Raw genomic sequence first — 12,711 nt, forward strand, 5'->3', positions numbered from 1 at the left:
AGAAATCATAAGACATTTTAGTGTCGAACAATGAGCAAAAAGGAATTAATGACATTAGGGAGTTTGCTTTAGAATTTAGAAACAATTATATACAATTTTCTATTTAATTTTCTATTTATTTTCTTGCCAGTACTGGTGTTTGAATTCAGGCACTTGAACTCACTTGGCTCTTTATTCAGTTAGCACTTTACCACTTGAGTCATGCCTCCAGATCAGCTTTGCTGTTAAATAATCTCAGCTACTTCTCTGCCCAGGCTAGCCTTCAAACTGTGATCCTCAGTTCTCAGCCTCATAGATATCTAGGATTAGTCATGAGCCACCTGCACCAGTGGATATTCACTTTTACCCTAGTCTACCCTGAGATGAGGTATGTCATTATTTTCACTAAATGTTAATTCTGTAAAACTTGTCAGAAGTCGTTACAAAGCTGTAAGTTTTATTTAATCAGAAAAACTTTTATTATAAGAAACAATGACATTAGGTAAAAATGCAAAAAATTGTGCAATTATGGCAAAATGTTTAAAAATATCTACACATTTGCCCCTGTAGGACTACAGTACTTACTACATACCTGAGCACTGAACATTGCCATTTGAATCTGCTTTACATGGAATCTGTTTTCTCACAGATTATATCCACTTCTTCACATGCACCAATGAAATTGAGAAAGCATCAACTTTATACAATAACAGGAAATAAAGGTGGAAATTAAAAAATACAACTTCTACTTTCCTATAACATAGTTTTATCCAGTCCAGTCTTCAATGTGTTACAAAAAATATATAGGAAAGTGCTACATACATTCTTCAAATGCAAGAACACAGTTAAAATGGGACCTTTTAGTTCTGTAGTTGTCATTGTGCCTTTTATTTAGTTTCATCTTACTATGAAAATGTGCCTTAAATATCTACACATAAACCCACACAATACTAATCTTAGTTTTCTAGGAACTCTTCTGAAACCATTTTAAAAGTGGCAATTCATCCCAGCTATATATAATGTAAACAAATAGTTCTTCATACAAAATTCAAATATATTCTACTCCAGTAGAAAACTCTAAGCCTTAGCTTTGACCCACTATTCTTAGATCATACCCTCAATATAAATTGTTATAATAAAATGAACAACTGTTGTGCAGATCAACAGAATAATGAACCACAGTGTTGTTCTCTTACATACATCACAAATACATTGCTAACTCAAAATTCTATGTCATGTTTTCAAGTAATACACTTTTCTAAATATAGAAGATTGTCAAAAAGCGGCAGGAATTCTTACTGAACAAAGTTTTATGAAAACAAAAAATGGTTATTTTTTTCCCTCTCGTCAGCAATTCAAAACTGTGAAAAAAAATTATTGAACTCACAGAAATAACCCCAAAACAGCATGGAGATAAAGACAACAGAAGAAAAATTAAGGAGGGTAAATGTATTTGTTAATACCATTTATAAAGAAATTAGTTACACTCTCAAGACCAAGAAGAAACTACATATCTAGCTTTCTAGAACTAGATTTAAATGTTAAAACTATAAATGCTGTCCCCTTGAATTTTTGCTTCAGAAAACTGTCCCTACTTGTAGAGGTCTTTGTAAAGCAGTTTGGAAAGTTTCTGAAAAAATGAGGTATGTGATGTAAAGAGGCAATGTTTGAAATTTGTTTCACAGTATCACATTACAATATGTGTGAGATCTTTTTAAATACAAACCATTCCAGTTTGTTTTCTTCAAGAGAGTCAAACTGTTTAGATTAGGAAAGACTTCTATCTTTTATTAATTATTCTAGGCATACTAAAGAGTAAGTTACTGACCCAAATACCTGCCTTAGAGACATGAGTTACTTTGTCCTTTATGTTAATATTCCTGACTTAGAAATTCATCAGTTGAACATGAAAAATGTACCTACAAAGTATCCATAAATCTGTTATTCTGTTTCCTCACTGTTAAGTGCAAAGAAAAAAAAAAGAAGAAAGGAAAGAAAATGAGATTGTAACTGTGTATGGAACATAAAACCCACTGAATTATTAGAGCACTGCAGGAATTTGTTTCTGGAAATAGAATTTTGAAAGTAGTTGCAAAACTTCACATTATAACACAATGTACCAACAATGTCTGGACCAGCAAGTAGAGCAAAGGAGGCCAACAGAATGGCCCATGTTAGTGCAAACTTGGAATATAACAGTCTTATTATCCTATGACTGAATCAAGTTAGACCAATAGCTGACATATCCTACCACATAAGTAGCAAGCCTTGTGAAATCACAAGAGTTCAACAGGTAAAGTACTATGACATTGAAACTAATACACTAACTTGAAAGATAAACTTAGGCTCAGACCATTTAAATCAATCAACTATACACATGAATTCTTATACTAGCACCAGCCACCTACAAATTTAAGCCCTTTCTGGGATTTAAAAAAAAATTGAGACAGTGTTTGCACTTGAAAAAGTTATGGATAGAAAGCTGCCACTTTAAAACTTTAGCCTAACTTAAAAGTATATGGGAAATATGAATAATCAGTCTACAAGCTCTTTCTGAGACTGATATTTCCTTCAGTCTAATAACAGAATATGTTGAAATCTCTTGAAAACAGTACACAAAAACATGTAAATATATATATAAATATTAAGAATGAGGATCTAAGTTAGTGCTTCTCTGTGTTAGAGAGGTCACAGCTAAATAAAGTACTAGTGATATTGCCTCAGATAGGTACCCGTATTTAAAATAAAAAGTCATGTCAAACTAGTTCGGATGACTCTACCAAGTTAACCTAACTGCTCTTTAAGAGTGCATAGTTGTCCTGATTCTTCTGGTAGTTCAGTGACTATTTACCACAAAATTGTAAAATGACAATCACTTTTATGCCAGGAAAAAAAAATGCTGATAATTGCACTTTGTTATCTTTTCCTTACTGAAATGAAAACATCACAAAAATGAAAGCAAATCCATCCCTACACTGTAATCTTTAAAAGCACCCATTTCTGTATATTAAAACTCTCAGCTTTTTGGACCAAGCCTCTCCTGACAAGATTTCTTGAAATACCACTGATACTTATAAGATCTGTAACTAATCACAGTACTTTCTGGAGACACTGAGGATAGAGTTTAGCAACAGCACATTCAAAATGGCGGCCAAGGTCCCACAACCGATCTGGGGTTTCATATACTTTCAGCCACTGGTCAGCAAGGTCATCGTATTGGTAAAGGGAATTTTTCCTGCTGGTTCTGAAGACATGTTCTTCAACGGTCACTTGAGTAGCTCGAACAAATAAATGGAGTTTATCCTGGAATAGTACCAGCTTAAGATACGGATTTATGGACTGATCACATGGAAAGTCCTTCTTCCGAGTCCATTTATTAAGCTCAATATCATAGGCTTCAACAGTAAACATACGCTGATGATTTCCACAGGTTCCAGCTATGTAGTAGATGGAGTTCTTGTATACAGCTGCTAAGCCCTGGATTCTAGGCACAGTCATGGGAGTTAAAAAACCCCAGTAGTCTTTTTGAGGTTCATAGAAGAGGAAAAATTCTCCTAAAAAAGAAAACAAGAATATGTACATTGTCATGTTTGGTTTTGGTTGTATGTTTAATCCCAACCTCTAAAGATGAGTGAATACTTTTCCAAATGTTTCCATTTGTAAATACAATATAGTAGACAATATTATATTCAACCTGAATTGGGAGATTTGGACAAAAGAGGTACAATAAGGAGTTACTTTGACATCATTGCAGAATGACAGTTAAGAGCTTAGTTCCATTTGTTCTAACCTATTGTGTGTTCTAAGAAAATTATTTTAAGCCAGCTCTAAAGAAACCATCATTACTAACAGTCATCTAGTAAGCCAAAGTGGATACATGCAGCTCCATCATAAACAAGTCTTTCCGTATTTTTGTTGTAATTATTTAATTAGAAGACATGGAATTGTTCAGATTTGTGCTTATGTGTCACTGCTATTTTTATATAAGTTTTGCTGCTATAATGTAAAAACAAATTTCAACAGTAGAAAACCTGACAACACCAAAAGTACAGAAAACACACTAAAAGTACAGAAAATACACACATGGTTTGTGGAAAGACTTCCAGTCCATTTCTAATTTAACAGTAAAAGGGTATAGCAATTCAGTCTGCCAGTTAAAAATGTCTTTAAGAACTACATATTCCAGAGGTATGAGGAATATAAATTCAAAATCAAGGAGACCATATCTTAAAAAAATAAAAATTAAAAAACAAAAAACATTATACCTAAAGATTTACAATGCCTTTGCTAATTAAAATATCTGTTAATTTTTTAAAATCTGCTAATTAAAAAAATCTGAGTTTTACATGAACAGATTAAATTATTTTCATTAGTCACAATATATAGATTGAATATCTGTTATATGAAATGCTTGGAGCTAGAGTATTTTCAGATTTTGCATATAAATGAGATATCTTGAGGCTAGAACTCAAGTCTAATCATGAAATGCATATAAAGTTTTTTCAGTGTATTTGTGATGAGACCATGATCTGTCACGAGGTTTAGTGTGGAATATTCCATTTGGCGCGTCACACTGGCACTAAGAAAGTTTCAGATTTAGTATCACCTATATAGCACAATATTCCAACTATTCATGTCAGGTTTATTTATATAAAGAGCCTTGGTTCCATATAGAAATGCCAATTCTAAGTTAAGCTTCCTCTTGAAAACTGTTACTAGTCTTATTTCCAAATTCAACTTCATAGTTACTTATAATGACATTTTAACATTAAATAATAGTGTTTTAATCACCCAGTTTTTGCTTGCATATCATCTGCTCTTATAACAGAATTCCTGATAAGGAAGATAACAAAACTTTTAAATGTTCCAGGTGCTGGTGGCTCATGCCTGTAACTATAAGTTACTCAGGAGGCTGAGATCTGAGGATTGTGGGTCAAAGCTAGTCCGGGCAGGAAAGAGACTATTATATCCAATTAACCACCAGAAAACTGAAAGTGTCGCTGTGGCTCAAAGTGGTAGAGCTCTAGCCTTGAGCAAAAAAGCACTGGGACAGAACCCAGGCCCTGAATTCAAGTCCCACAACCAACAGAAAGCATAAAAGTTCATCTTTAAAATTTAAAGTCTTCCTTAATAAAGTAAAACCAATGATTAGCAATTAAAATCCTCAGGGCCTCAAATCTCTCTTATTTGCAATATAAGCCCAGACTAAATGATCTTTATTCTGGCCCTGAATTTCTATTAATTCCATGCTATTTTACTATAATATTTGCATTAACACACAACCTTTCCAATCAGAAACTTTATAATTGATTCTGCCTCTATCAGTTAACTGGTTAACCAGCAAAATACAGGAGGGGTAGGAGTGGGTGTTCTTCACTATAGGATGATGTACACTATCCAGAAATACTACATGTATTAAACATGCATTCCTATATTCCATCTTTTTGGCAAGACCAACAAATCTAAGTCATGCACTGTCTTTACATAATTAAAATAAGGCACTAGAGAACAGGACTCTTCCTGGAGAATTAACTTGATGTTGAACTTAGACCAAATTTTGTTTCAGGCATTTCTAGGAAATTTTAAGTTAAAAAGATTAGGATAAAAACAAGGATAATGGCTTAAAAAAGCATCTATGTCTTTGAAGTTCCATTTTTCCTGTTATTTAAAAATAGTATGATGAAACATTTAACTATAACCAATTAAGAAACAATGTAAAGAAATAAGGATTTGTGTAATCTCAACATTCAACTTTCCAGCAACTAAAACATATAAGAAAAAAAATAAGGAAAACATTCTCACAAATTAAAACCTTATTCTCATCCATTTGCTGTGTTTCTGTTGTAACTTTGCCATAGTACCAGACTTCAAAGGCTTAAGAGCGTGTATGTGTGTGTTTTAGATATAAGTATACTCACAAATAAGGGAATAGGAAAATAAGGTATTATCTCAAATTTTTTCAGTACAAAACACTGAACACAAACTATTATGAAAGGAAATATGAACCAGTGAAATTGAAATATGAAAAAATATTTCAGGCTTTGTTGATTGAGATATTAAGTTTCCTAACTACTGCAATTACAAGGCTTATAAAAATTCTTTGGCAGTCATGTGCCAGTGGCTCATACTTGTTATCCTAGCTATGCAGGAGGCTGAAATCTAAGAATTTTAGTTCGAAGCCAGCTCTTGCTGACAAATCTGAGACTCTTATCTCCAATTAACCAAGAAAAAGCTGAGAGTAGAGGTATGGCTCAAATAGTAGAGTATGTCTTGAGTATCACTAAGCAAGAAGTACCCTGAGTTCAAGCCCCAGTATCAACACAGAAAAGAAAAACAAAACAAGCAAACAAAAAACTCTTTGTTAATTGAATAGTATAAATCTAGTTAATATTCTAGATAATACTTTGCTCTTTTTTTTCCTCTTTTAAACTAATCTGGTAAATTCCATAACAAAGGAGTTACTGTATCCTTTGACTGTAGAAATATGTACTAATCTTATTTTATTGATTAGTCTTTAAAATGTTCTGAAATAGTTCTCTCAAGTTGCTGAATTATTCGTGTTTTCTTATTCCTCATAGGCCAAACTACAAGAACATACAAAAACAAATTTTAAGTGATTTAAAAGTATTTTTAAGTATTTAAAACCTTTTTTGATTCACAAGGTAATTTTTCTGTATAGGTCCTTTACAGAATAGACCATACCAACAAATACTTTAGGAGAAACATGCCAGCAGTGTTACCAGGAAATGTTACCTATTTCCTTCTAATTAAGTAAACCAGGCCTGATGTGTAGCCTTGCCAGAACTCAATCACGTTGGCACCTACCCTGTAAAACGTAGATCTTCTCTTTGTACTCCACGGCATTATGAAATTCCATTGCAACTGGCATGGCGCAGACCGTTGTCCAACAGTTCTCCCTGCTGTCGTAGCACTCGACAGATTTCAGGGAGTTTCTGCCATCCCCCTCATAAACTCGACCTCCAATGGCATACATCTTACCACAGCAATACACTAGTTTGCAGCCTATTCTGGCTCGAAGCAAGGATGGTTTGGATAGCCATCTATTAGTGGAATGGTCATACATCCAGAAATCATTTTCCGCCTTGTGGTCAATGGAAACCTCACTGCTGCTTGGCCTGTACCCTCCTGCAATGTAAATGTCATTATCTGGTGATACAAGAATCCCAACTTCTCTCAGATCATTTGGTGGTTTGCATAGTTTAAACACTCTTCCTGTGACTATATCTAGACAAGGCACTGTTTGCTTCTTTCCTGAGTGTTTGTGGGCAGCATCGAAGCATATAATCATTTCAGAAGCAGTCATTCCAAGCCTCTGTGTACAGCCATTAGTGTTGGCTGCTCCCTTTTCTACACAGCTTTTGACTATAGCTTGTGCAAAGTGAGGTGGGATTTTCTCTATAAACGCATCTTCCATCAGAGGAAAACGTATGCATTTGGCAAAAATTTCTGAAAGGTATACTTCTCTTTCGTTCTGTTCATGTTCAAACCATCTTATAATGCTTTCATAAACATGCTCTTCTCGATCCACGTTTAAATCATCACTATCTAGTATGCTTATCAGTTGGTCTTTTGTCAGCTGGAGAAACTCTTGTTCTTTGGTGACACACAGGAATTTTTTACGAATGTATTCTTTTGATCGGTCTCCCAGTTCCTGATGACCATAATGATCAGCAAATATAAAGACACCAATAGAATTTTGTGGTTCCAAATGACTGATCATGTATTTAGCACATTGGTCTTGAATAGAAGGAATCTGGAAGATGCTAGCTGCAGTGAACAAAGCTTGAACATTGGCCTCTGTCAGAATAATTCTAGAAGTGTAGGCATAATTCAGTACTAAATCCATCGATTCAGCTTCCACACCAATGATTCGAACTTCTTTCTGTGTACTTTCTGTAAGGCCACTAGTGAACATGGATCTAAGAAGGAAAAAGTGGTCAATATTTGCATGTTGCAACTAAAAATTATCTTGACAAATTATTAAAAGGATAGTTACCAGACAACTTTTAGAAGCTGAATTATAATATATTCTAAGGTATTGTGAACAGGAATAAAAATTGACCACAGAAGAATTTAGTCTAGCTAATCCCAAAAGCTCTATTCTTAGACACAGTCACTTTCTGCTGAAGAAGTTAAGGACGGTCTATCTCAAAAGGTGCAGGAATCATTTAAAGAAGGACCATTTGCTCTGTTTTCTGAACATAAAACAAGCCATGGAAAGCCTTCAGGGGGATTTACTTCACATGCCAAGGCTGGAAAATAGCCTTGATCACCAGAGTCATTGGGTTAATTGTAGCTGTAGGTCGCCTGAATAAAAAAATTCTGAAAGAATCCTGAACTCAATGAGCCGCTACATCTTCCCACCCCCATTATCTCTTACTAACCCAGACCAGATATCTACTTGTCTTTTCATTACTTCACAAATGTCTTTGTCTAAAAAAATAGAAGACATTATGCTTCGATCTTTTCTTTGGACTTCACGCTGTTGTCCAGATCCCCAGGTATATATAAAACTAATAATAATAAACATCTCTTGTTAATCAAATCTTGCATTAATTTGGATCCTAGATCCAGTCAACGAACCCCACATAAGAACTAAGGCAACCACAGAGGATCTGTCTTTCTCAATAGTGCTAACCTAAGTAAAGTAAATCAATAGGAAATAGAACACAGGCTTCTATTTAAGCTACATTATGAACACTGGACCTTAAATTGTCCTGTCTCAGAAAGTTTGGGATAATTGTAAGACTATAAAAATAATATATTAAAAGTCACAATCTAATAAAATTTATTTATATTGTAATGAAAACAAGAGCAACTTATACCCCAAATAAATTGTTTAAGTTTCATCTTAGTAAGAGCAAGATTTTCTTCCAAAGCACATATTCTCTATCTAAATGTTTTAAAACTACTGTCTTTTGAGTGGCCTCTTAATACTTACAAGAAATTTAATGATCACTTACCCTTGGAAATTTTGAAAACCGTTTCTTAAAAGTCATATGTAATCTTCTCAAATTTACCATATTTGCCTATTTACATTTACACATAAAGATAATCTTAGGGTCTTATGTCTAAAATGAACACATCACTGATTCTTTGAAAATAATGATTTTTAAAATCTCAAAGACTTCCTTGAAGACCAAACTTTTTTAAAACAATTAAAATATTGATGCATTTATGAAACTTTCTTGGCCAAAACATTAAATAGCTAACACCTGGTTCTTTAAGTAATAATCAGTTACAAAAATCATTTACCTTTTTTACCCTTCCTTTAATGTTTCATTCTAGTCAATCCTTAAATATAAAAAGAAAATATAAAAAGAATTATACAGCAAAAATAGCAAAAAATTCTTTTTAACAGCCATTTGAGGAAATGTCTTTATCATAGTATGCCTAATAGATACTTCTTGAGGAAATTAATGTACGTCTTGAGAAAATTAAGCTAAGACTGATACTAGAGATAACTATTGAGTCCAAATCCTTCACATTTTATTTTTGTTATATATTTTTTTAGATATCCTTAAATGAGAAAATGTCCAGTCACTTTTAAAGTCTACGTCATATACATGGAGGTATTTTTAAATGAAGTATGAGAAGCCTTAAAGGTAGAAGGACATAACCTGCTAAATAGCTACACATATTCTGAGTTCTGTTTTCACTTTGACAAGGTAAATTTTTAAGTTTACTATCACAGGATTTGATGATTAAAAACCAGACGTCCTATATGTGAGCTATTTTCAATTTAGGTGCTACAAGACTATATATACAGCTACAAATTAAAAAGAAAAATAAAAACTGTCATTGGATAGAATTAATTCCCCTAGGAGAACATTACCTCAAATCCTTTTATTATGGCAACTACTCTTGCCTGGAGCAGGGTGGTCTCCCACACAGGAGTGGTCTAGTGTCCAATGAGTTCTCTGTTCTAATAGGTTCCTCAGGTAAACTCTAACCAACAGTGGAAGCACTTCTTCTCACAAAATCCTGAATCACAAAAGTTTCTAATAATCACACAAATATTAATTCTATCTAGTCACTGGAATCAGGAAACGGCCACGCCAGATTCCCAGCTATTCTAATTTTTCCACCTGTCATGCAAGATTTAGAAATTATTAAGTGTGGGCTAGTAGTGTGGCTCAAGTGATACATTACCAGCCCAGAAAGTGCAACACCCAATGTTCAAACCTGAGTATCAAAAAATACAAAAGAAAGATAAATTTAAAAGACATCATCAACTATGATTTTCTACATCAGGAGAACTAATTCCAAGAAACTTCTGAACCAGAGTAGTTTAAAACCTAATTCTTCCTCACCCATCTTATGCTCAGGTTTTCCAAGCATTGCTTTTACTTGTTTGAAATTAAGAAAAAGCTGTTGTATGAGTGCTTCTTTTATATAAGTCTTCAAAGTCCACTATGCATATACATATACTATTTAACTAATATAATGTAGAGAATGAAATTTCAGTAAGATAGATATTTTAACTTTGAAGTTTCAGTTTTTATACTGCTCAAATCTAATACACAATAAAAAGTTGGAAAATAAATTTTAACCTAGGTATAAAAATATCACTAGTAGTTTTCATTGCCAGGCCAAGCATTGTTTTCTGTGTATTTGAATTTCATCTTTTTTTTTTCTTTCCAGCTCATTATCTTGTGATAATATAGAATAGTCCAAATGACCTAACCTAGTCAGGTCTCAATGGTGACATCACAAGGATCAGACTGAAGTAACTATATTTAACCCTGAATTCTGAGAAAGAGGAACCAGAAACTACTGTTTGGAATGTTACTCTGCTAAGTTCCCTATAAAAGTAGGCACTTTCAACAGGAAAAAAAACACATTTACAATGTGGCTGAGAAGAGTTTACTGTCATGGGTGCACCATTTTGGGATCTTGAAAGGTTTATAAAAGTGAACAGTGGAAACAAAAAAAGTTAAGGTAGGAAACTACTTTTTCCATTATCTTCTTAGAATAGGAAGTTTTTTTTCAGACCAAGCTTTAAAAATTGTACTTCTCAGTATTTTATAAGCAAAACTCAATACAGAATGAAACAAAAAAAAAAAAACTAAAAAGAGAAGCATAAAAATAACTGGTTTGGGAGACCTAAGATATAGACACTATTTCACTTATTTTCATTACACTGCTTTTGCCCCCCATTAAAAACAATCTATGAGGCAGGCCTGGGGCCTCACACTTAAAATCCTAGCGGTTCAGGAAGCTGAGATATGAGGATTACAGTTCACTCAGGAAAGTCTGTGAGACTTTTTTCTTCAATTAACCACCAAACAGCCCGAAGTGAAGCTATGGCTCAAGAGGCAGGGCACTAGCCTTAAATGGAAAAAGTTAAAGAAGCTGGGAGCTGTGGCTCACACCTATAATCCTAGTTACTCAGGAGGCTGAGATCTGAAGATCTCTGTTCAAAGTCAGCAGGGGCAGGAAAGTCTGTGAGATTCTTATCTCCAATAAATCACCAGCAGGATGGAAGTGGTTCTGTGGCTCCAGTAGTAGAGGGCTTGCCGTTTTGAGCTGAAGAGCTCAGGGACAGCGCCCAAGCCCAGAGTTCAAGCCCCACACCGACCAAAAAAAAAAAGTCTTAAGAAACAGCACCTAGGCCCCGAGTTAAACCTCAGGCTTAAATGCACCAAAAAATAAAAATAAAACCAAAAAAAAAACCCACTGTATGAACTCTAATTCTTTAATTATACATACTAAAGAAATACATATTAGGACTCATTTTTTGAAACAAATTCTAGATTGGCATGGTTCAGAAAATTTTTTCAAGGACAGAAAAAAAAAACTTTTCAAAGATGAAAAAAAAACTTTTCAAGGATAGAAATATGTAGCAATCTGATCTGTGCTGCTTAATATGGCAGTTACTAGCCACATGTGCTACCTGAACACTTGAAATGTTTGGTATACTTGAGTTACTAACTGTTTAACTGTTTTGAAGAATAGCAGTTTAAAAATAGTCATTTGTGGCTAGTGACTGACATATATGGTAGCACATATATATGCATACACACACACACATACATACACACATACAAACACACGGTCCACTAATTGGATTTTAGAAGACCCTCTTAGGGAGAAAAACAAACCGTACTTAATAAAATACAACCTGTTACCTTCTTTAATGTGTGTGTGTGTGTATATATATACACATATATTCTTGGTGGTTTCATTTTATTGTTCCAGCTCGGTATAAACATGGAGTAGACAACACTGAGCGGGGAGCTCGGTGCAGAGAGCAAGGTAAGTTTCTACCGTCATCATACCTGAAGTAGGGGCTGATGGCAGCAAGAACGTTCCTATGACAGGAAAATGTTTTCCCGTGATCCACTTCCACTATAATGTCTGTCAACTGTCCTTCATCGTACATTGTTTTGAGTTGCTTAAGAATACTGCAAGCATGGAAGGGGTCCATGGCCTCGTTGGCTGGCTCGGAGGACGCGATCCCATTCGGTGTTGGGGAAGACTTATTTAAATCTAGGAGAAGAGAAATCGTACAGCCACAAGGAGTTCCAGCCGGCTGCGGTGTCCCGGGGGTGGGGGTGGGGTCAGGTTGTTTGGTTTGTTTCTGTGTTTGGGGGTCTCCCCGCCCCTCCCCTACACAAACACACGGGGGACTGTCTCCCCAGAACCGCCGATCATGGGATCGGGGACAGCCCGCGGCCGCGCCGGCTCCAAGGCCGCCCCGCAGCGGCC

General features: G+C 34.8%; 1 protein-coding gene across 2 annotated transcripts in view; it reads right to left on the bottom strand.

Annotated features, from left to right (window-relative positions):
- Positions 1-432: 432 nt before the first annotated feature.
- The window catches only part of Kbtbd8 (kelch repeat and BTB (POZ) domain containing 8), a 12,731-nt gene continuing 452 nt past the window's right edge, over positions 433-12,711 (bottom strand). The window contains exons 2-4 of one of the 2 annotated variants that reach the window (XM_013010571.1): positions 12,282-12,492; positions 6,805-7,919; positions 433-3,533 (exon numbers count right to left, since the gene is read on the bottom strand). In XM_013010571.1, the coding sequence (XP_012866025.1) occupies positions 3,070-3,533; positions 6,805-7,919; positions 12,282-12,492 (1,790 nt within the window). In that variant the 3' untranslated portion in view covers positions 433-3,069. The remainder of the gene's footprint in view (positions 3,534-6,804; positions 7,920-12,281; positions 12,493-12,711) is intronic. The other variant, XM_013010572.1, reaches the window with a different exon arrangement.

This window comes from Dipodomys ordii, unplaced genomic scaffold (assembly GCF_000151885.1).
Source record: "Dipodomys ordii isolate 6190 unplaced genomic scaffold, Dord_2.0 Scaffold12, whole genome shotgun sequence".
NCBI classification, from domain to species: domain Eukaryota; kingdom Metazoa; phylum Chordata; class Mammalia; order Rodentia; family Heteromyidae; genus Dipodomys; species Dipodomys ordii.